This window comes from Neolamprologus brichardi, chromosome 10, assembly GCF_056152115.1.
Source record: "Neolamprologus brichardi isolate AB-2024 chromosome 10, ASM5615211v1, whole genome shotgun sequence".
NCBI classification, from domain to species: Eukaryota; Metazoa; Chordata; class Actinopteri; order Cichliformes; family Cichlidae; genus Neolamprologus; species Neolamprologus brichardi.
In genome coordinates, this window is record NC_142113.1 from 17405563 (window position 1) to 17429935 (window position 24373).

The window sequence follows — 24373 nt, forward strand, 5'->3', positions numbered from 1 at the left end:
TGCCGATTTAAAAAAAATAACAACACATCAATGACGTCCAACAAAGCATGATATATGAATTTTATTTTCCATAATATTGTGTTTTAGGAGAATTGTACATATAATTCATGGGTTGTTTTTTTTTTCTTTTTACACACAGTTCATTTTAAGCAGACTCAGTATCACAACATTGTCTTTTTTTTTTTTTTCCTTTTTCTTTTTTTTTTTTTGTGATGAAATTTTAAATTTCGTTACATTCCACAGATTTCCCTTTGGTTACTCAGACTCAGACCTCTGGGCATCCTGCCCCCATTTGTGAATTCATGCCAATTAGTGTCGGTCATAAATAACATCAGACAAGCATGCACATTCACACAGCCTCTGGAACAGAAAACATTTATCATGACACAAGTAGTCAAGTGGCTACACGCCTGAAATGTAACATAGCAACTGTCCTGCTCAATCTGGTGGCGTTTCACACCAAAAAAAAAAGTAATAAAGCATTTAAAAATTCACAAAAGCCATTTTGGACATTAAGATACACAGTCAGTTGCCACATTTAAATAGTTACAAACTGTTTATGAATTCTCCATCTTTTGCAGCACCTGGTCAGCATGAGCACAACTTCTTTTGTAAGATTGAAAAGATTTAGATGATTGAGTTCATCACTGCTGGCAGCAGACAAATGAAAAGTGTCTAATGAGCTGCAGACGATTAAGTGGCCACTGAGCGTAAAAGTTAATCGGTTGAAAAGCACTTGTGCTTTGCAAATATTTAATTATTGTTGTCGTAGTCACAGTTGTAAATGACACATATAGGGTTTCTTATATGTAAACAGTGCAAAAGGTGCATACACAAGGTTTTTTTTTTTCTCTCTCTCTTTTTGTGGTTTGATTTTTTTTTATGTCCTTTACAGGATACTGTAAGTGCATTCAGTTATGTTCCCAAGGCCTATCATTTTATTTTCATCTTTGAGAAAGTGCTTTGCTCGTAATTTGAGCAGTCTTTCGTCCTTTTCGGCTGGTGTTGTCATGCTCTTAAATAATCTATTAGTGACACACAGACACGCACTCACACACATGCAAAACTGAATGCTGTTTAAGAAATTTGTGCAGATCAAAATAAAAGACAGGAACAGTGACATCTCAGGGTTAACGTGTTCATCATGTGCCAACATCCCTCAATCAATAAAAACTTTATATGAGGCATAATGTGTCATGTAGGCTTGTAGCTCAGATTTTGTGGATACCTTTTTCAATATTTGCTTGCCAGCCTGCTGCACAGCAGTCATTAAAAGGCTATGAAGGCTTAACGAGTAACAACTTTAATAAGTGTATTCACCATATGAGTGTTTCACTCTGATTCATTTAATTTTATGAAATTTTGACTTCATCAAGTTATGATTTGGGAATATCTTGTGATCTGTGTAGTAGCCTGTAATTTGGAAACCCATCTGTTGAAAGATGTAAAGCGAATGAATGATGAATGTGTTTACACTGCCAAATGGGTATTCGCTTTTTGCAAACTGGCACCTGGGCTCACGCTACAGATCACATTGTGGAAATGATCATTTAAAATGATTAGGACATTCCTCTTTTACTAGAAAGTCAATAGTGCGTTAATATTGCGTACAGCATTTGGGGAAGGTGTGAGAGAGACTCCAACACCATACTGACAGACAGACAGTGTGTGCCATCTCATTTAGCACTGCACTCAAAGTGATTAGTTGCACACAGAAACCTTGGCTTTAATCTTCCAATGAAAAACAGCGTGACGATCTTCACTGTTTACTTTGCGTCTTCACTTTTTGAGGTAAAATTGTATGTAAATCATTCATAAGTAAGCCGAAAATAGCTTTTTCAATTCCAAAGTTGTGTGACTCAGAATTTAAAATGTTGTTTTGATTCGTCTACAATTACACGTAGCACAGTCGCACTGATAACTTCTGCTGGAATGCACCAATTTATCCCTTTGCTGCAGCATCTCACCTGGTGCAAACACAGTCCAGCATGGTGATCAAAAAGTAGGATGCCTTTAATATAAGAACCTCTAGGAATAGCTGTGCATTCAAGATAGTTATCTGTTACCATGCCAATGTAAAAACTCATCATACAATTTACATGATTTAAGAGGATTGATGAGCCACCTTGCTGGCATGTGGTAAAGCCCGATGAGAAACTGCAGTATGGTGGCTGGTTTTAAAAGTAAAGCTGTGAGGTTGTGCTGTAGGTGATGGAAAACAGCATTTTAATTACAGCAAACCATTAATTTATCAAGGAATGTGTAATATTTGGTGGCATGGAGAAATAGGCCCACACTGTGAGCGCAGGGAACATAAATGAACAAAGCTACATAATTTTGCCCTAGTGTATACAAGACAAAGACACAAAGGAAAAAAAAAAGATAACACTTGTTCTTGTGTTTCAGCAATTTAGTCTCCTGCCTGAGGTCTGCATATGAACTTATGTGCAATGCTGCAGAGAAAACTTTCTATAGACAGCTGTCCTGAATACATAAAAAAGAAGCAGTATGGAGGCAAACCAGGTTTGCTGAATGGGTTCATTACTAATAGACACTATGGCACTTGCCGTATAATATTTAAAAGTTTGACACGATTGTATTAACTATAAGGCAGTAGTTTTAAATTGAAGAAAAAACAAAAAGAAAAACTTTAGGGACTGAAGGTATTCTAAAAATGTCCCCCAGCAACATCATGATAAAGTGTATGTGCACATAACCCCCTTCACCTACATCCATTTCTTTGGTTTGAACTGAAGTCTTTAGCTCCCTCCAAGTGCATCTAAAACACTCTCCAGATTAGTTTTCTCTGTCAATACCAGCATCGCCTTTCTAGTTGTTGTTTTTACAACTTTTTCTTCCCTCCAGTGACCTGGGCACCACTTCTGCTTCCCTGATGGGGAACTGACCTTCCCAATTCCTCTGTTCCCAAAGAAGCCGCACAGTCCCTCCATATGTTTTCCTTTCAAACACAAAATAATAAACCACTGCTTTTCTTCCCCCTTCCCTTTTCTGCACCACATATTTCAGTGTTTGCTTTGAAATATTCCCTCTCTGTCTGTAAGGTTTACACTTCTGTCTTTGTGGTATAACTTTGAGCTCGGCATCTGTGAGAGTCTGGCTTTGCACACTTCACCCTGTATAGGAACACATGAATGTGCACCAACAGTGCATTTAAATGTCAGAGAAAAGTAGAAAAACAAATCTGTTACATTTTAATGCACATCTTATTTCACCAGTCTTAGAATTTTTTTTAGTGATGCAATGTTCGTGTCAGTTACCTTAGAGGTTGTTTTAGATGCACTATAATGGGGTTAATGGGAAGAGATGATAAAACGAATCCAATAATATAGTTATTATGTGGGGTTGTTGAGTTTCAAATATACATAAAAAAACACATTTTAATACATCTCTGATAACATCATAGCACAGGTAAAAACAACACTAACACTAATTTACAAAATATCCCTTTGAAATGTCTTCGGACTCCCTCGTAAGGTAGCTAATGAACTGCAAATGTTTTGGACAACAAAACATATCACAAGAAAAATGTTCAGTAGGCACCCTGAGATGGGAAAACGGATATGAACAGAACTTACTCAGACATCTACGATGTATAAAACACTGTTCACTGATAAGAGGCAATGAGTGTCATCCTGTCAAATTTAATACAAGCAAGTGACCCGCTCCTTACATTTCACTAATGTACTCTCATTGCTTCTCTTTGTTTTACTTTCCACAATGAAAGCATTGACGTGTATCCATGGTGAATTCAGCTTTTTTCTTTTCTAAATAAAAAATTATCACGAACAGCATTAATAAACAAAGATACTAAATTACCTATTAAATGAAAAGCTAAAGCTTTGCATAAGTATTTCAGCATAAATAAACATATCACCACTACATCGTACTGCACAGCATATGATGTAGGAGGCAGAGGAACCTGAGCCCAGTCTAAACTGCTTGCTGCATTCGCAGGGCTTTAGCAGTGAAGGGAGAACAGCTTCATGAACTTGTTGTGTGTCTCAGTCTTTTTGTTATTATGCGGTCTAGAGAGCAGCAGTGCGGCAAATCAGAAATATACCATGACATCTTCTTGAAATATGGATGTGCTAAGGTTAGGAACTAGCTGAGTTGACTTAATACTGTTTTCAGATGCAACTTATGTTGGAGAACTTGGATTGGAACGCACAGTGTGTTTTGAATTGCATAGGAAAGTGTCCACAGGGAACTGTCCATTTGCTGCACTTGGATATTTGATGAAACTGAATAAGTTATTGCATTGCACTTTTATTTCTGTAGATTTAGATGGATTTAATGCTGTGTGTACTGAGTTTCTACCTTAGCAAAAGTACAAAAGATTCACTATAACATAATATCTGTAGTATCAAAACTGATTATGATGCAAAATGACCATTTCTGGTCACCTTATGTAATTTTTTTTATAAGTTTTATTTCACATTTATAGAACTTATAGAAATTTCTCTAATTTATAAGTATAAGTTTGGAAGTATTTTCTTCGGTATTGCAAGAAGCCTAAATAGCCACATCACACCAACTGTAGTAGATATGAAGCATAGCTTATTTGTTGAGTGACTGATTGGTTGAGCAGCATTAGCAGACACACAGGTATCCTCCACAAGCTACATCATGTGCACTAAAATAAAACAGATATGTTAATTAGCACATATTACATGGTTTGATGCTAGTTTTTCTCTCAACTTGTTTTGTGCCATCCATCACCTGAATTAATTTGTCATGTTTATTACTAAGATTTTGTTTCCTGTTGTTCGCAGTGCAAGAAGGTCAAACCAGGCAATATTAAGTATTATGCTACTGCAGCATTTAGGCTTAGCACTTTCACCATATAAAACTCTATCAAACTGATATTATACTGTATATTATCAACAGTGAGACATCATTTCCTCTTGTACTAATCTGACGTTCAGGTGAGGCGAGTTTTACGATTTGAGGCTTCTGAAGTTACTAAAGAGAAGTGTATGGTTACCATTGGCCACCCAGTTTGGTGAATTATGTCTTAAAGTCTACAGCAGCAGACATTAAAGGATATCACATTTTAGTAATGTGTCATTCAGATTGTTAGAGTAATAACAACATGAAACTGCAATACATGGCTTAGCTGTCAGATATAATCTCTAAAGGGTTTTGCTCCATTGACGCAAATCACAGTTATTAAAACCCATCACTGGTAAAAACTCTGAGTTTAAATGATAGAATTCTTCATAACTTGGTAAACTACAAGAAAACAAAGCCATGTCTTTCAGTTTCATTCATTACTTAATACTCTTTAGCTGCACAACTACCTGGATGTAACACAAAACAGGAATTACCATTTAATAGGCTCAAGAATTCAGACTTCATTCTTTGTTTGTGCGATCTCTGACTGACTCGTTGTTATTGAGCGGCGGAGGCGGCGATTGCTTGCTCCTCATGCTCCTTCCGTCCGTGGCGGCTCGTGAAGTCTCCGTCACGAAGAGCCGAGTCACCCAGACGGAGGTGACAATGCGTTTGTACTCATTCCTGAAATTTCGGTTCAGTAAGCCATAGATTATGGCGTTCAGACAGCTGTTGAAGTAGGCCATAAAGTAGCTGACTACAAAAAGCCACTCAGGGATACGAGGAGCCACGCGGGACGGATCAATCGCCACTGCCAAGCCAATCAGGTTAAGTGGGGCCCAGCAAATGGCAAACAACACAAATACCACAAACATGGTGATGAAATTCCGCAAGTCACTCGGTCTCAGGCGAGGGCTTTCTTCTGTCTTCACTTTACGACGCACCTGGACATGAAGAAAACATATTGGACATAATTGTAAATGATGTGAATGAAAAATTCTTTGCTGAGAATGCATTTTTATGAAGTGAGCTTTTTGAAGTGCAGACTTCAAGCTTTTATTCAAAGGGCTGTAGCAAAAATATTGCATTAACAGATTAGTATTTACAGCCAATTTTATACAAGGTACCCCATTTTCAGAGGCTCAAAAGTAACTGGACAAACTAACATGATCTTAAAAGTAAGGATTATTTTTATTGCTCTATTGGGCTGAGATCAGGTGACCGACTTGGCCACTTAGAATATGCAATTTCTTTGCCAGACATCTCTATACTGCTACATACTGTGGTATGTTTCAGGTCATGAGCTCTTCCTTTCCTTCTCAATAGTATGCATCTTATTATTATTCTGGCACAAGTTAACCTTTCTATGCAGATGTTTTGTGGCCGTCTAATCTACCATTCTTGTTCTTAAGTGTAATAAGTAGTTTGCATTTTGCTGTAAACCCTCCGTATTTACATTTATGACAGTGTATCGTGATCACGGTTTGGAAGTGCTGCATCAAACTCTTTCTTGAGTCGGTTAGATATTATGAAGTTCTTCAATCATTCTATTTAAGTATGTGTCACATTGTTGATTTTTAACTGGTTTATTTATTTATTTTTATTTTTTATTTTTATTTTTGGGGGGGGGTGGCACTACAAAAATGGCTATGATTCATAAATAGTTGATGCAGTCCTTTTGTTAAACTATTTTGAATTTAAGCTGAAGGTCACATTTCAATCATATTTTGACTGTTTGATTTAAAGTCTAATGCAGTGGTTTACAGCGACAAAATTACAAAAATTTTGGCGCAGTATTTTCATTGACTGTACATTCACTAACCCACACAGAAACACAAATACGCACTAACCTTGTTTTTTGTAGCTTTAATTAAAATAAAATAAAATAAAATAAAATTGCGCTAATCATTAATTGAAATTTAAATGTCAACCAAGGATTTTATGAACTGTGATGAGTTTTTCAGTACATGAAACTATTTATAATGTACACTCAGCAAGTAATGGGTCAATTATCCAGGGTTTAAACATAAAATCATCACATTTTTCTATTCTACTCTTGGTGTTTCTGTATTATTTACAGCTGGTATTGTATTTACTGGTTTTGTTGGTGGTATTGCTTTGTTCTAAAAGCTTTAATATAATTTTTGAGACTGTAAATATTAATGTAGAGAGCCTGAAAACTCACCTGAATAACAAGTACCCAAATGCGTAAATAACAAAAGGTAACCACAGCAATGGGAACCAGAAAGTGAACCACCACTACTGCCACTGTGTAGGAACTGCTGACATTCTGGGCGAAGGTGCAGGAGTAAACCCGTGGGTCATAACGCAGGGAACCAACGAAGAAATTCGGGACAATGGCCACTACGGTGAGCAGCCAAATTAAGGCAACAAACATCAAAGTGTTGCGATAGCTGTATAGCCGACTGTATGCGAATGAGTGGCAGATATAGCAGTATCTGTTCACCGCAATTCCAGTGATGTTGAAAATGGAACCGATGACACTGAGCCCCATAAGGAAACCACTGACCTGAACAGAAAGAAAGAGAGTGAAGTGTTTTTGTCAGACTGTGCTGGGAGTATGCTTATTGCTGCTGTAGTGGTGGTAAACTGAAACAAGCTGAAAGCTCTGTGGTCTTACCATGCATTGTGTGTTTCCCAGAGCCCATCCATCATGGAAAAGAGCGTAGAGAACCAGAGGGTAGGGGTAGAAGGCTACCACAAGGTCAGCAAATGCCAGACTCACCACAAACACATTACCTGTAGAGGAAGATATAAAGAGACGCTGTCATTTCTATACATTTGCAGAAATGTGCTCTCTGATCATGTGTTGACTCGCATCACAAACACCATAACTACTGCTCTCTTAGCACTAGCTTTACCCTCAAATGTGAGCATGATGAATTCAGCTGTCATCTTCTCTTTCTAAACATTTGCCTGCAAATGCTCAGTCTTTAGTGTCAGTCACTGTACTGACAACTCTGCAGTACATCTAGAAAATGGAACAAAACCATTACCAGAACTATATATATCCTCATTTTCATTGTTGTCACTAGTCACTTAGGATAATCACCATGCAAAAGGACCCTTGTTGAAACTATTTTAATAATGGAGTTTTGTCTTGCACTGAACATTGTCCAACTTGACCATTTACTACTACTACATAGGATGCAATTTTCAGTGAACTAGGACCCTATCTCAGCAGGTCCAGCATGGTGTGCTTGTTGGCTGTGAAGACAGAGATTACAAAAGGTTTCTACCCTCTGCCCACAGCTGATTGCCTCATCAGACAAAGTTTTATCACAAATGGCAGAGTCAGTGTTTTGACAGAGTAGAAGGGCAGGAGTGTGGACACAGCTCTTGGGGCATCCAAGTCTTTTTTTTCCATCTGGCTAGTCCTCTGCCCAATTCAAAGAATGGTACGGTCGCTATATCTCAATGATATAACTACAGCCAGATTGGCGTCTCAGGTTGTGTGATTAATTCTAAGTCAAATATATTTTGCTTGAAACAAAACATAAACAAACAAAAAGGAGAAAATGGCAACGATGAGAAAAATTGAAAAAGATTTGGAGGAGATTAAGCTGTCGCTTAACTCGTTGTCAACAGACGTCGAAAGAATAGTTAAGCAACAAGGAATGTTAACGACTTTAATGGACCAAATCAATGAATTAAAAAGCTTGATTAAGGAAAAGGATAAAACAATCCAGCTCTTAGAAAGGAGAGTGGAGGATTTAGAACAGCATGCACGACTGGAGGACGTGATTATTACCGGTTTGGAAACCAAACACAGGAGCTACGCAAGAGTTACTGAGACTGGGAGTGGTGTGAGGTCTGGCGGAGATGAGTCCCCGGTGGAGAAGCAACAAACATTAGAGCATCAGGTAGTGGAGTTTTTTGCGAGTAAAAAACTTCCCCTGCATAGCAACAACATCGCGGTGTGTTATACCCTCCCCAGAAAGAATGCCAGCGCACCTCCAGCAATAGTAGTAAAATTTGTGAATCGAAAACACAAAATTGAGCTACTGAGGCAGTCTAGACAACTGAAAGGGAGTGGAGTATATGTGAATGAACACCTCACAAAAAAGAACGCCGATTTTGCCAGACAAGCCCGTATCATGCGTAAAGAAAAAAAAAATCCAAGCAACATGGGCAAGAAATTGCAAAGTGATGATAAAGCTTGACGGAACACCAGAAGAAGCCAAGGTTACAAATTACATGATTTTGAAAATAATATCGATCCAGAAAGGAATGTGCTTAATGCAATTAATGTTGCATGCGAGTATTATACTGAGAATCAATTTACGGATAATGTTGACTCAGGCAATACATTTTCATTAATTCATTTCAACTGTTGAAGCCTCTATAAAAGTTTTGTTCTGATCAATGATTTTTTGAATAATCTGAAAGGCAAGTTTAAAGTGATAGCACTATCAGAAACATGGGTAGATGAGGAACGGGGTTGGGACTTTCACATTGATGGGTATGAATTATATCATATAAATAGATCTAATAAGAAGGCAGGAGGTGTGGCACTTTTTGTTGATAGTGATTTGAAATGTAAACAGGTTGAATATATGTCTGTGGCTATTGATGATTTAATGGAGTGTGTGAAAGTAGAAATAGAAATGGAAAGAAAGAGTAATATAATTGTTACTTGTATGTATAGGAGGCCTGGGACACTGATAGAAACATTCACAGATGTAGTAGAAGATTTATTGAGCAAGGTAAAGAGAAATAAGACATTCTGTATTTGCGATGATTATAATATTGATTTTTTTTTGTAAATGTCCAATCATAAGGCATCATCAGATTTTTTGAGTTATTATTTGGAAGAGGGTTCTACTCTCTGATTACTAAACCTAGTAGAATAACTGAAAAGTTAGCTACTTCAATTGATCACATTTTCATTAATTGCTTGGAAAGCAACATTATAAGGGGTCTTGTCATAAATGACACAAGTGATCATTTACCTATTTTTTTTACTTTAGATTATAAAATGACACGAAAGGAGTAAGTGTGTGTGTGGACAGATATATAAGAATTAGAAATGATGATGCAATAAATGAGTTCAGGCAAGATCTTATGAAAGAAGATTGGAATGAGGTTTATGTAAATGACGTCAATGCTGCATACGAGGCATTCTTAAATACTTATTTGGTTTTGTATGAAAATCACTGTCCACTGGTATTATATAAGCAAAAGAAAAAGAAAACTACTGGTAAACCATGGATAACAAAAGGATTAGAAAATGCATGTAAAAAGAAAAATAAACTGTATAGAGATTATATAAAACTTAGAAGAAAGCCTCCTGAAATGAAATATAAAGTTTATAAAAATAAGTTAGTATTAATTATCAGAAAGGCTAAGAAAGAGTATTATAATAAATTATTTTACAAAAACAAAAATAATGTTAAGGGTACGTGAAATATCTTAAAAAACGTATTGGGTAATAAATATACATCTTTAAATTTATCTACTTACTTTAATAAGAAAAATAAGGTCGTAAGTGATATGAATGAAGTGGTAAATTAATTTAATTATTTTTTTGTAAATATTGGGCCTAACCTGGCAAACTTAATTAGAAAACAGAATGATTCAGAATGGAATGATGAATGGAAAGGAGATAGTGGTACAGTCTATGTTTTTAGGGGAAATCACTGAAAAAGAAATCATAGCTATTGTAGCAAAATCTAAAAACAAGACATCGACAGACTGTGATGGGTTAGATATGGTCATCGTAAAAAAGACTTTAGATTGCATAATCAAACCTCTCTGTTATATTTTTAATCTCTCATTTTATACAGGTGTATTTCCTGACCGAATGAAAGTGGCAAAACTTATCCCCCTTTATAAATCAGGAGACAGACATAGTTTTAATAATTATAGACCAGTATCATTGCTATCACAGTTTTCTAAAGTGCTTGAAAAACTCTTTGCACAAAGATTTGATAGTTTCATTGAAAAACATCAACTGTTAAGTGAAAGTCAGTACGGATTTCGAGGGAACAGATCAACAACAATAGCATTAATGAATACTATTGAAGACATTTCATCAGCAACACATAATAATAAATATACTATAGGGGTATTCATTGATTTAAAAAAAAAAGCTTTTGACACTCTGCAACACTCCATCTTGATTTCTAAGTTAAGTACTTATGGTGTGAGAGGAATAGTATTGAACTGGTTAAGCAGTTATTTAGATAATAGGTTTCAGTATGTGCAGTGTTTAGGCAATTCATCTGATAGAATGAAAATAGAATAGGGGGTCCCTCAAGGTTCTGTTTTAGTACCAAAACTTTTTAATTTATATATAATGGACATTTGTGATGTGTCAAAAATGTTGAATTTTGTTTTGTTTGCAGACAATACAATTTTTTATTGTTCCAGAGAAAACTTGAAAGAATTAAAATTATGGTTACTGAAATGAAAAAAATTTAAAAAATGGTTTGATGTAAATAAGAAACCGTGCAAAGGAGGAAGAGATAGTTTTATCTATAGAGGAAGTATTAATTGAAAGAGTCACAGAATTCCGTTTTCTGTGTGTAATAGTGGATGACAAGTTAACATGGAAACCTCATATTGAACATGGGTAATGTAAGATATATATTAGATTACAAGACAATGAGAATAATATATTTTTCATTGTTTCTACCCTATCTGAGTTATTGTGTTGAAGTATGGGGGAATACATACGTGACTAATATGAAACCATTATATTTATTACAGAAGAGAGCGATTTGAATTATGCATAATGTTAAATATAAAGAACACACTAATAGTTTGTTTATAAAATTGAAATGATTAAAACTAGAAGATATAGTGAAATTACAGACATTAATTATTATGTTTAGGGCAAAAAATAAAACACTACCTCTTAAGTTACAAAGTTTATTTGTATTGTGTTCAGAAAATGGGGATGGCAGAAGGAAGTTTTATTTTAAGCATCGGTTTGCTCGAACCACACAAAGGCAAATGTGTCCAACAGTCATAGGCATAAGAAACTGGAATTCTCTTAGTGATCATCTTAAGTGTTGTACAAATTTTTCTCAATTTAAAATCTGCTATAAGAATAAAATGATAAACCAGTATGAAGAAGTTGAAATTAATAGAATTTAATTGTAGAAAAAATTATCCTTTTAGTTTGATATTTAGTGGTATTGCTCATTGTTGAGTATATTGTTCTGTTTGGTTTGTTTTATTATGTGCAGAATATTGTCAAAGTGTAATTTTGGTTGCCTACTTGTATTATCACAGATAGGGGGCAGGTGTCAATAAGAATTTATTCTTCTTACTGCTCCTTTTCATGCATGGAAACAGTGTTACTTTAATTGAAAGGAAGGTTGTGTATGGGAAATGAATTACTGCTGTACCATGTGTGAAACAAAATAAATAAATGAAATGAAATGATGCACAAGAAAAAGACAATGCATTGATGTTACCCCGGCTGCTGATTTGAATTGTTTTCATCCATGTTTTTAGCTGGAAATTTGTTGGAAACATCTGCAAACAGATGTGAAACTGAATCTCACCCATGCGTGCAATCAGATCTAAATTAAATGTTAAAATAGTCTCTAAATCTGTACTGGATTTGCTATTCAGAGCAGGGAATGTGTCAACACAGACCCCTTTCAGTTGGAGGTCTTTTTACACGTAATTTCTTTGCTACGCTTTTACACTTGTGCCACGGTAGATTTGCAAACGCCTGTGGCGATTTGCAAATGTGTGCTGAGATATTTTTTTTTCTCTTTCTTTAAAATCAGGGTTTTGTTTGCCCTGAGCTCAGACTCACAGGCTCCCGCTGTCAGACGGTGTACTGCTCTGCCTGCACATATCTAATCTAATCTAAAATGCAGCTCATTCCATACTATTCTCCATCTTGCGCTAAGCTTTAGGTATTGTTGATTATACTAAGTCTCCATGTTCATGTATGCATGCTAAGTTGGGATTAGTTCTCTCAACAGAATCCTCACTGCTGGATTCTTTAACAGCTCACTTAAAGTGCAGAGTTGTTTCATGCAAGCTCAACTTAATAACCATTTGCCATGAATAATCATCAGTTACACAAAAAGTGGGAACCAAAGACACTAGTAGGTGCATTACTTGGAGATGTTGTACTTATTTCAAAGACTTTTGCCCCCCAAAAAGAAACAAAAATAACACAAATGTCCAGATAAACATGGCAGAGCTCCACCAGGTCTTACTGTCTTTCACCTTCTACTTTTCATATTTTTGGCTCGCCCAGTATTTCATCTGCTGACACCTACAGAGGTGATTTGAAAGACAACTTTTGTGCTCATGAGGTGAAACAACTACTGATCATTCCCATTCCTTGTCAGTGGTGATGGCAAAGGACAAAGGCCTCTTGCGTGGCAAATTTGCAGACATATCTCAAAGGGATTGTGGAAGCTTACTGTGTCTCATATAACTGTCAAACCATGTCAAAAGTACACGATGCACAGCACACCAGAAATGTATTTCTAGCTAAACCATGTACACATGGATTCTTTTGTGCGTTCCCATGTGGCTTCGGTGTGTGTCCGTCAGCCCAGCGCTGTCACTGCGCACTTCGACTGACAAGGAGAAATAAGTTATTCAGCTTGGATGGACATCAATCATTTTGATATTCCAGTTATATCCCAACCAACCCCGTGTGACCAGATTGGCACAGATGGCTTATAGACTTCAAATGTAAATGTCAATGATGAACACCACTTTTCTAAACATGCAGGGGATGTTGTCTTGCACAAAATGTCATCATCTTATAATTGAGATCACTTACCAGTGTTCCAGTCTGGGGTTGTTTTTATATTTGCACTTTTTATTACTTGAAAGATTAGCTGCAAATAAATATTAGTTTTAGTTTAAGGAGTGCACAACAGAAACACAGATTGTTATACATTGATATTCACCAGGGAATTCCACAGTCACTGTAATCATTTCAGTCATTTAACACGATTAACACTTGTAACTGTTGTGTGTGCTGTGCGTATGTGACAGCATACATCAGTCACAAACCACAAATATAAGAAAAATGTCTATGGACAGCAAGATTTTTGTGGCAAATGCAGCATGACATCTTCAATTATGGACTGATAAGATTTTGTAATCTAATACTGTTCATTTCGTCTAGTGGATATAAATATAAATTGGATGTGCATATGTGTGACTCTTTTGTACAGTTCCCCAATGTTCTGACAAAGCACAAATTATCTGTGGATAGATTAATGTTCATTACTGACAGTTGTGTTTGTATAGGCGTGCATTTCCCACATTAACAGTTAAATTAGGCACTGCAGAGTGATGCATAGAGCATGGATAAACATGCACACAGAGATTTACACTGATCAGCTCCAACATTAACATCACTGACAGGTGAAATGAATACCATTTATCATCTCATTACTATGCAATATTCTGCCGGTAAACCTTTGGTCCTGCAATTGCTTTACTGTGATTGATTGTTGAAGTCCAACAGAAAAGGGCTCTCGTCAGTGGCCGTTATTGGCATGACAAAGCAAAAAGGAAATTTCAAGTTTCTTTCTGATGGAACTTCCTGTTTATGAGAAGCCATAGTGTCTAAAATCCCTGTAAACTAAGTTCTTTTTACATTGGGTACATGCAAACATGACAGTTTTTCAACTTCAGAAAGGGTCATGCATGCCTTATTTCATCTACTCTTTGCTGTTGTAACAGTCTTTATTCAGCTGTCAGCCTGTCATTGATCGGTTCACTGCAGCTGGTCCAAAACATTGCAGCTCAGCTCTTAACTGGCAAATGCAAGTGAGACGACACGTTCCTCCTATCAGCTTCCATACAACTGGCTACCAGTCAGTTTTAGACCTGATTTTAAGATTTCAGTGTTTGTTTTTAAGATGCTGCAGGGGTTGGCATCTTTTTGCATCTCAGATCTTTTTATTTTGCACACTCTCATCACTGAGGTCTACGAAGCAAAAATTCGCAGTTGTCCCAATTTCATATTAAACATAGGCATGATTGGGAAGTTTGCAGGAACTGCCTCTGAACTGTGGAATAAACTGCCTTCTCATGCCAGGATCCCCTAAACATTGGACCCTTTTAAAACCCATTTTATTTGGTTTTTAAACCAGAATGAGTTCTCATGCCTTTTTATTACCTCCACCCAGGAGGTTATGTATTTGGTAGCGTGTGATAGGGTGAAAGGTTTTGAATGAATTCTAATAAAACTTTGTAGTTGTGTAGAGTGGGGTCTTTTTAACAATCCATCAAATATTTTGGCATACACTCAATAAGGCATTTAAGGTCAACTCAATGATTGATTGAGTACTTAAAATATCATGTAACATTTCACCTTTGACCTCACCTTCAAGGTCAACAGAGTGATCTGAAGGTGAAAGAACTAATAATGCTCTATAGAGCTATTTATCATGGCAATGGGTTTTTAGACTGACATGTTGGCATGGGATACATTTAAAATTTACTTGGTTAATTTTGTTGTCATTTTGTTATGTACATGACAGTAACAGGTTATAAATGCAAAACAGTATGAATATATTGTAAAGTGTTCCTGAATTAAATAGGAACTAAACAACGAAACGAATGCTACACATGCACTATATCCATATAAAAAAAAATGAAATTGTACCGAAAATTATGTCAAGTAATTAAAAGACGCAAATAACAAAAGTCTGCAGTTTGCGCCACAAACCTCTTGTTTATGCTGCTTTATTTGATTATTTATGCTTAAAAAATCTGTATTTTGTTTTATTGCATTCTTTTTGCTATACAATATTTCACCTACTGTTTATAATTGTGTTTATGAATCTTGAAACTTACTTTACAATTTGTGGTATTTCTACTCAGTCGTTGTTAATTTCCCTGCTACATATGTAACTGTCTGCCCCGCCTTCGTTAGCACCTGCTATCTGTCTGCTACAACTGTTCTCAGTCAGCCAGCATATATATAGCACACCTGTGGGATTGTCTTGAAAATCAAACCTTAGCAGTACTAGTGTTCCTTTGTGGTTTCCTTTGTGTTGCCATTTAATCTTCTAATAATAATAGTAATAGCTTTTGGAACTGTTTTATGAACAGTTCCAAAAGTACTCCTCACCTGTTTCGCCATCCTACCTGCACCTGCTCAACCACTGTTTTTGGAATAATGTTTTACATTTTAGACTATATCCAGGGCTCATGCGTCTTGTGTTTGGGCCTCTCTCGTGTGAAACCATTTAAGATAGGTAGGAATGGCCAAAGCCTGTGTTTATGAACTAATGGAACAAGTAAAATATATGTCTTATTAAGAATTACTTAAGTCTGGGACATTTGTTATATGGTCTTATTAAAATTCTCCTTTGAAAAATTTCTTTATGCAACACTTGGAGTACCAAGAAAATGTGATCATTTTAATCACACTCATTATGACAACAGAGTGTCAAACATTTAATGGCCTATAAGTGTTTGAGGAAAAAGTAATGAGCCATCAAGCAATCAAGATTCAACCAAGTAGAAGTAGAAATAAAGCTGACTTTTTGCTAAATGTTTTTAAAGAAGTGTCTTTTCATATGGCTCTTCATTATTTCGAAGTTATCATCTTGTTTTTATTTTGTAGAGTTTTTATTTTGAATAGTGGGAGTTCAGCAACAATATGAATATGAACAATATGAATGCTTGAAATTGCAGTACGATTATACATAAAGTAGCTAGCTCCTCTAGGACTAGATAAACAACCACATGCTACATGAGCACTGTGTTGGCATGGACATAGAAATTTGGATTTGGTTTTGTGAGAGAGCTGGCTGCTTCATTTCCTCTGTCATCAGATAGCAGCAACAAAGCAGCAAACAAGTGTCCCACATGTGTGAGCACACATGCTGAGAAGCCTGGGGGAATTTGTGAGAACCATCTGGTTGCTGAGCTATAGATTATGATGATGATCACATTTCATCATTATTCACTGAAGAAACTCGCACTTTACTTGGTTTTCCTGTTTTGTGGTTTAGTGCAATGTAAAGAGCTGTTACATTACACTGGGGCAATTCATCAAATTTTAATATTGATCATGTATTTGTGTCCCCACAATTATATGAGCATGATCGAGCCATATTTAAAATGCATGCTTTCCCAGTTAAAACAGAAAGCAAAAGCAAACTGAGCGTTCTCTAAATCAGTGCCTGCATACAACAGTCACAGCTGTTCCCTGCACATGGCAGCAGGACGTTTTCTGGACTAGTACTGTACTATACTGCATATTTCCATACTTGAAATGTGCAATTCACTTGTATTTTTATTTTTATTTTTATTCCTATTTATTCTATTTATGTGTATATATATATATATATATATATATATATATATATATATATATATAATATTCTTAACTCTGTAACTTCTGTCGGTGCTGTGCTTTTTGGAAAACAAATTTCCCAGAGGAACCCACCCGAGGGATTAATAAAGTTTTATCTATCTATCTATCTATTTTGGTATCAATCCAATACCATGTAAACACAAGGCCAGTGTTGCTGATGACAATATTGTTACCAATACTTTTTACTTGTAAAGGCAGCTTATTTCTATTGTCCCTCATCTTTGTTTTTGCTGGGTGAACCTGTAAAGCACTTAAATGTACTATACAAATAAAGTTGAAGTTGAAGTAATTTATGATATGAATCATCATCAATTTAAACATTTGTAACAACTAATAATCACTGTGATTTTTAATTTCCACGATAATCAGTTAGCGCAACAAAACACACCTTTCAGTTTTTCGTGTATTTTAAAGCAGGACTTTTTGGAGACCCTGAAATTTAATGTGTCTGTCTCTAACTTTGGGTCATCTTGTGTTGTTTAAATGTGCTACAGGACATGCATAAAATGGACCTGGCAGTCAACACAAAAAGGTTCAGACATTTTTCTTTGTGCATGCTTGAGGTATATTTTTTCATTTCCAAAAATTTATTTATTTAACACAATTCAGTGGGCCACATATTAAACGTAGAGAATAAAAACAGTATTGAAGTATCAATCCTATGTGCTATGTGCTAGTAGCGATTTGATACCAAAGTTGGTATCGAGACTATCGATTCTTGCACCACAAGAATCAAACATAGCAGAGGGTTAAAAACAAAAAACTACACAACAAAACTAACTTATTCAACTGCCTGGAAAAACACCACAAAACACAGTATTATGAATGCAAGAAGGCTTTGAAAAACAGAACAATGGTGGCTAACATGAAACGTCCAACATCAACTCAAAAATCCATGAAAGCAAGCCTTTGTGCATGTCAGTGTATCCATCCAGCTCACAAAGACACACTGAAATCATCAGCACAATCACATTCCATTTGGCCAGAGATGCATGTCCATTAAACACGGTTAGTAAAATGGTCAACTTACTGGACAAAAGATGCGTTATCCCCCCAAGCAATTATTTTTCCAAACTGGCAAAACCTGTGCTGTATTCAAAACACTGAAGGGGAAATAGAGGGCCCTCACAGCTGTTTGAACACTTTGTTGTGAGTTTTAGTCACATCCATCATGCAGGTAGAATGAATGGAGGGAAAGATTTTATACAGTTTGTCTGCAAAGATTAATCTATAAGGATTCATTTACAATGCCCCTGTGATTTCATTTTGTGTCAGGCTTTGGTGCAAAATATACAAATATTTTTCATAATTCTTAGATTTGTACAAATGTGAATGTGTTACATCAGTGTCCTTTTTACATGACTGTTAGATTTGTATTGTTTATTGTCATTTAAGCATAGAAATATTTAACCATATATGCTTAGAGGTATATAATCGATTGTGTAGTGATAGGATGTGTGATCCTTAATAGTCTGCAAAGGCTTTGTGTGCATTCCAGAGTGTTCTGGCATTCACACCTACATCCTGGGAGCATGGGAAGAGGTCGTACCTTGTCTCATTGTTTTATGGTAGGATAAACGTAGCTATGTCAGTTTTAGGCTAAGAGCCTTTTGTTTAGATCAGCGGTCCCCAACCCCCGGGCCTCGGACCGGTACCGGTCCGTGAGTCGTTTGGTACCGGGCCGCGAGAGTTGAGGCTCAGGTGTAAAATGTATGGTTTTTTAGGGTTTTTATCGGTTTTCAGCGTTATTTTGTTATTGTTTTTATCGTTAACTCGGTTTTCCTGGGTCTTTTCACGTGTGTTATGAATAAATCTTCTTTTTTTCGGTACCGGTACTAGTTTTATTTTGTTGTATTTATCCGCGACACCTTAAAGGCCGGTCCGTGAAAATATTGTCGGGCATAAACCGGTCCGTGGCGCAAAAAAGGTTGGAGACCGCTGGTTTAGATGGACCGCTAGACTCCTGGCACCAGCTTTGGGGAGTCTTCACAGGGTCACATCTTGACCCCACACACACACACACACACACACATACTTACAGAACGCACAGGCAAGGTACTCTTTGTGTGTATGTAGACGTCATATGTTAAGGAACCTATGTATATTCATTTGAGCTCAATAAAAGGAGTGCTATGGGGAACCTGGCTGAGAGTCTGACGGAGGTCAAGTGGGTGGAACAACACTTGGCTCCAGGCAGGTCTCCCTCATGCATGAGTAACACGAAAAACTTTGCCTACTTGGTGTTCAATGCGTTTGCTGTGTTTTTAAAGTATCTTGAACGTTCCAGCGAATAGGTTTAAGCTACAAACCTATCATTAATTGGTCCTTCGAGCCGAAACCCTGGAGTCGACATTCACCGAGGGGAGAAGAGACACGCTGAAAGACTGACGTCAGCCAGGAAGTTCCTGTAGTAAAGTCCCGAGACGTGAGAATTTGTCATCGGGCCGGTAGATTAGCTGTCTGTTTTCTCTCCTCGATGAATGACGATCGGCGGGATTCGAGGCTATATTACACGCTAAGCAACGCCAAGTAAGTTGAGAGAGTGACTCTATAACCGCAGAACTGGGTTAGGGTCCCAGAACTGGGTTAAGGTCCCAGAAAAGAGGTTTTGGTAAAGTCGCCCAAGGGCCCAAGCGTCTGGTGAGTGTCCGGTTTTAAAATCGCCCTGGGTTTGTGTCCCGAGCATCCCTTCACTGGGTTTTGAGTTGCGCGACTGGGTTAGGGTCCCAAAAGAATGTTGTTGTGTTTGTGTGGAGCAGGCGTGGTCTGTGACAAGGTTGTTGTTGTTGTTATGGGTTCCCGAGCAAGTAAGACTGCCTGACGGGGAGACAACACATTCATGCAAGAATTCACTCGCGGCATCGCGAGATATTTATATTCTCATACAAAACTGTGATTTTGAGGGTAAATTGGTTGCTGTAAAATGTTTAGATTCAAATGTTAGAAGTTTTCCGAAAACATAGCAGCCTTGAAGAGTGTGTGGAGAAGGCCAGCCCACATCAGCAGCAGTTAAGATATGCTCTGGTGAATGGCTTTCCCCCACCCCTTGCTGACACAAAATGTTTAGATTATTCTTTAGCTTGGCCTGATCGACAACAGCCTGTGTTCCAGACCATTAATTTAACCAGTTGTTAACAGTAATCTGCATTAAGCTTAGGGTTGCTCAAATTCAGTACATTGACATATGAGATGAAGTAAAATAGGTAAATTTAAACAAATGACGTGCATAGAGGCACTTGACCTGTTTGAAGACTGTCATCTTAATATGAGCCATTGTTGAGATATAGAGCACACCTGTGAAAACAACTAATATGCTGAACCCTGTATGAAGCAGCTGAAAATTACATGATGGAGAAGCTGAATTGAATATGAAAGTGCAAGTCTTTGCCACTGTGTGGGGCAAAGCACGCAACCACTGTGTGAGGTTGCGGTGCGGTCTCTTCTGAGCTGATGAACAAGCTACACATTGTCAGATCAGGAGCTGGCTGAGAACTCATCGAAGAGAGGGAAACAGAACTATGATAACTCGAGTATGCAGCGTTTCCGTGAGTTCAGCTTCTTCTTTCAGATGCGCAGCAGTTTTCCTGTATCTTGACTCATGTGTAGAGTGTTCATGGCATCAGCATCATGTTCTTGTTTATTTGTTTTGTTGGGTTGAAAAATAATTAAATAAACTTATGATCATACTTATGGATCACCATGGCACATATCATCAGCCATATGATGTATTTCTGCAGATGAAAAAAGTGAGTGTTAATGTGCCTGACGTCGCAGTGTGTGTGTGTGTGCGTTGTGTAAAAGTAATTGCCTCCAATTGTGAGAGTGGTGATTCTGCAGGTCACCAGTTACGAAAAAAAAAGAGTAAAAAAGAGACAAAATTTACATTGTAGATGACAAATAATCATAGGAAAAAGGTTTTGTGTTTATCAGCCAAGAACAACTACAATCTCATTTTCTGCTTTTAAGAAAGGACTGTTCACAAAAACAGAGAGAGAGATGTGTGTTGATTAAGCAGTGATGATAATAATGAAAATGTCTTAATTTGTCACTTTCAGATGAAAAGCAGACCTGAATCAATTTTCCACATGCAGCGGTCAGAAGAAAGTTATAGTTTAACATCATTGGAAACGTTCAGTCCAAGTTTCTGGCCAACTTATTCACAGCGCCATGTGTCCCTCAACCTCACAAGCGAGCTCTCACTCCTCCCTGAAGACAAGGAATGCAGTTCCAAAGAGCAATAACATGGCAGATAAAGAGACAGCAGCAAAGTCCTGAGCAAAGAGTCCCAGCAAGGAGCAGCAGTGTGGACAAACAGCATCGGAGAAGAAGAGCAAACCCATAATCCTGACTGATTGAATGAATGGCACTGTGTTTCCAGCGAGCTGCAACTTCACTGTGCATGTGAAAAGAACTTTTGAGGAGAACTGAGGAGACAGTTGGAGGTTGACATTTGCCACTTTTGGAGTAAAATGGCAAGAAGAGACAGTGGAACACAGGACAAAGCTGAAGGAGATCTGCCGGCTATTGGACTGTTGAAGTGGGAAAGGACAACAGAGTGAGAGTAAGTGAGAATGCTGTTGTTTAATGTGGGAAATCAAAATTTGGGTTAGCAAACCTGGGAAAAAGAAAACTGACTGCTTAAGTGGGAAAATTGTGAAGAAGTCTGAATCAACTGGAAGAGACATTTATGACGCCCTGCAGAACTTAAACCACTCTGCAGAGAGACATGTGATTTGCACGCCCAGAGGAGCACCACCGAGCTGGGATGTTTTTGAAAATGTTAATTTCTCTTTTGACTATTAACAATTCATTTGTTTGCTTGTAGGATGCAGTGTGCCATTGGATGAGATCAATGAGGAATAGGATAACTGCTAATACATTTGTCAAACTGTGTACGTTTACAGTAATTTAGGGTGATTGACATATGCTGAGTATAAAAATGTTTGCATTGACACTGTCAGACATGAGGTGATTATAACTGGGAACTTTTCTAGCATAAAGGTCAAAAAGGGGGAAATGTTAGATTTGTATTGTTTAATGTCATTTATGCTTAGAAATATTTAACCATATATGCTTAGAGGTGGATAATCGATTGTGTAGTGATAGGATGTGTGATCCTTAATAGTCTGCAAAGGCTTTGTGTGCATTCCAGAGTGTTCGGGCATTCACACCTACATTCTGGGAGCATGGGAAGAGGTCGTACCTTGTGTTATTGTTTTATGGTAGGATAAACGTAGCTATGTCAGTTTTAGGCTAAGAGCCTTTTGTTTAGATGGACCGCTAGACTCCTGGCACCAGCTTTGGGGAGTCTTCACAGGGTCACATCTTGACCCCACACACACACACACGCACACACACATACTTACACAACGCACAGGCAAGGTACTCTTTGTGTGTATGTAGACGTCATATGTTAAGGAACCTATGTATATTCATGTGAGCTCAATAAAAGGAGTGCTATGGGGAACCTGGCTGAGAGTCTGACAGAGGTCAAGTGGGTGGAACGACACTTGGCTCCAGGCAGGTCTCCCTCATGCATGAGTAACACGAAGAACTTTGCCTACTTGGTGTTCAATGCTTTTGCTGTGTAATTAAATTATCTTGAACGTTCCAGCGAATAGGTTTAAGCTACAAACCTATCAACGACGGTGCAATAAAAACATTTTTTGTTTCTAAAATTAATGAATGATCATGACAAACAATCGTGACCTCAGTATAGGACTGTATTTGTGATTAGCATTTTGGCCATAATCATTGCATTGCATTACATCCAAAATTAGATTTGGACACCATCATTGGATTTTTCACATTTCCACAAGAAACACATATACACAGTCCGAAGTCATTATGATATATATGCACTGAAGAGGAAACACACAAGCATAAACAGGTCAAAGAATTATTATTATTATTATTTTTGCTTTTTTAAAATTTTTCTAATTTTTATGCTTAATGAGTGGATGATATGTTGCTAAATTTAAATTTTGGGCCACACATGTGCATAATTACATGTTGAGCTGTTGACAGAAATGTGATGCTCTTTGATAAAAAGAAATCATGAGCCTTAAATGGCTATAACAAACAATGTAGAATCAAAAATCATTTCATGCATTTTTCCTTAACGACTATATAAAAAATGCCTTTTGGGAGGAAATTGCAATGATTTTTTTTTTCTTTCATTTATCCTTTTTTTCACATCATTCCTGTGGGAGGACATGCAAGGCTGTTTTGCCTTTTTTGCATTTAAATTTGTTTTTAGTGAAGGAATGGGGACAAGGAATAGATGCCAATAGAAAGATGAGAGAAATGGAGAGTCCAGAAGGGAGTGATGTGGAAGCGGAAGTGGTCAGGTGTGATAAAAATTGCATTTTCTTGAGGAAATGCTAAAAGTAAAAAGTGAGAAGTCAGCAAAGGTGGGTAAATAATGTAATTCCCACATGACGTGAACGTGTACCATCAGCTGCCCTGGTAAATCATATGTGAAAATTATGCAAGAGGAATAAGTATATGATCTCGCTAAATCTGCAGAGATGAATGAATAAATCGATTAGCAGAAAACATAAAATTAGGAAGATAGGAAAACATGAAAGAAAAATAAAGGTCACCAGAGAATAATATTGTTAGCAGTGAAGGGACCTAATTCGTTTTTATATTTATCTAATTATTCATAATTAGTTGTGTAAAATTACTGTGCCGTTCACTGTTTTAACAGACCAACCAGAAGCTGCCCTCCTAATTTTGTATTTTGCACAGTACAATGTCAATAAAGCCTTTTTATTCTTCTTTTCCGAGGCAAAGATACGTTCACTAGGCCCTTTACCTTACGTAGTACCGGACTGGACACCATTCTTTACTTCACACACATTCAACAAGGTGTTGGAAACATGTCTCGCAGATGTTGGACCATATTGACATGATAGCGTCACACAGTTGCTTGAGATTTGTGGACATGATTTTCACCCATCCTACTAGATCCCAAAGGTGCTATACTGGATTGAGATCTGGTGACACCAGAAGCCATTATGTCAAGTAATTAGTACACAAAACTCACTGGCATCTTCAAGAAACCAGTTTGAGATGATCTGAGCTTTGTGACATGAAAGCCATCAAAGGATGGTACACTGTTGCAATAAACGGATGAGCATGGTCAGCAACAATACTGTGGCATTT

The 24373-nt window shown here is 37.2% G+C and overlaps 1 protein-coding gene across 1 annotated transcript in view; it reads right to left on the minus strand.

Annotated features, from left to right (window-relative positions):
* Positions 1–41: 41 nt before the first annotated feature.
* Positions 42–24373, minus strand: part of mtnr1bb (melatonin receptor 1Bb) — a 54137-nt gene continuing 29805 nt past the window's right edge. The window contains exons 2-4 of the mRNA XM_006800071.2: positions 7496–7614; positions 7040–7384; positions 42–5798 (exon numbers count right to left, since the gene is read on the minus strand). Of these exons, the coding sequence (XP_006800134.1) occupies positions 5376–5798; positions 7040–7384; positions 7496–7614 (887 nt within the window). The 3' untranslated portion in view covers positions 42–5375. The remainder of the gene's footprint in view (positions 5799–7039; positions 7385–7495; positions 7615–24373) is intronic.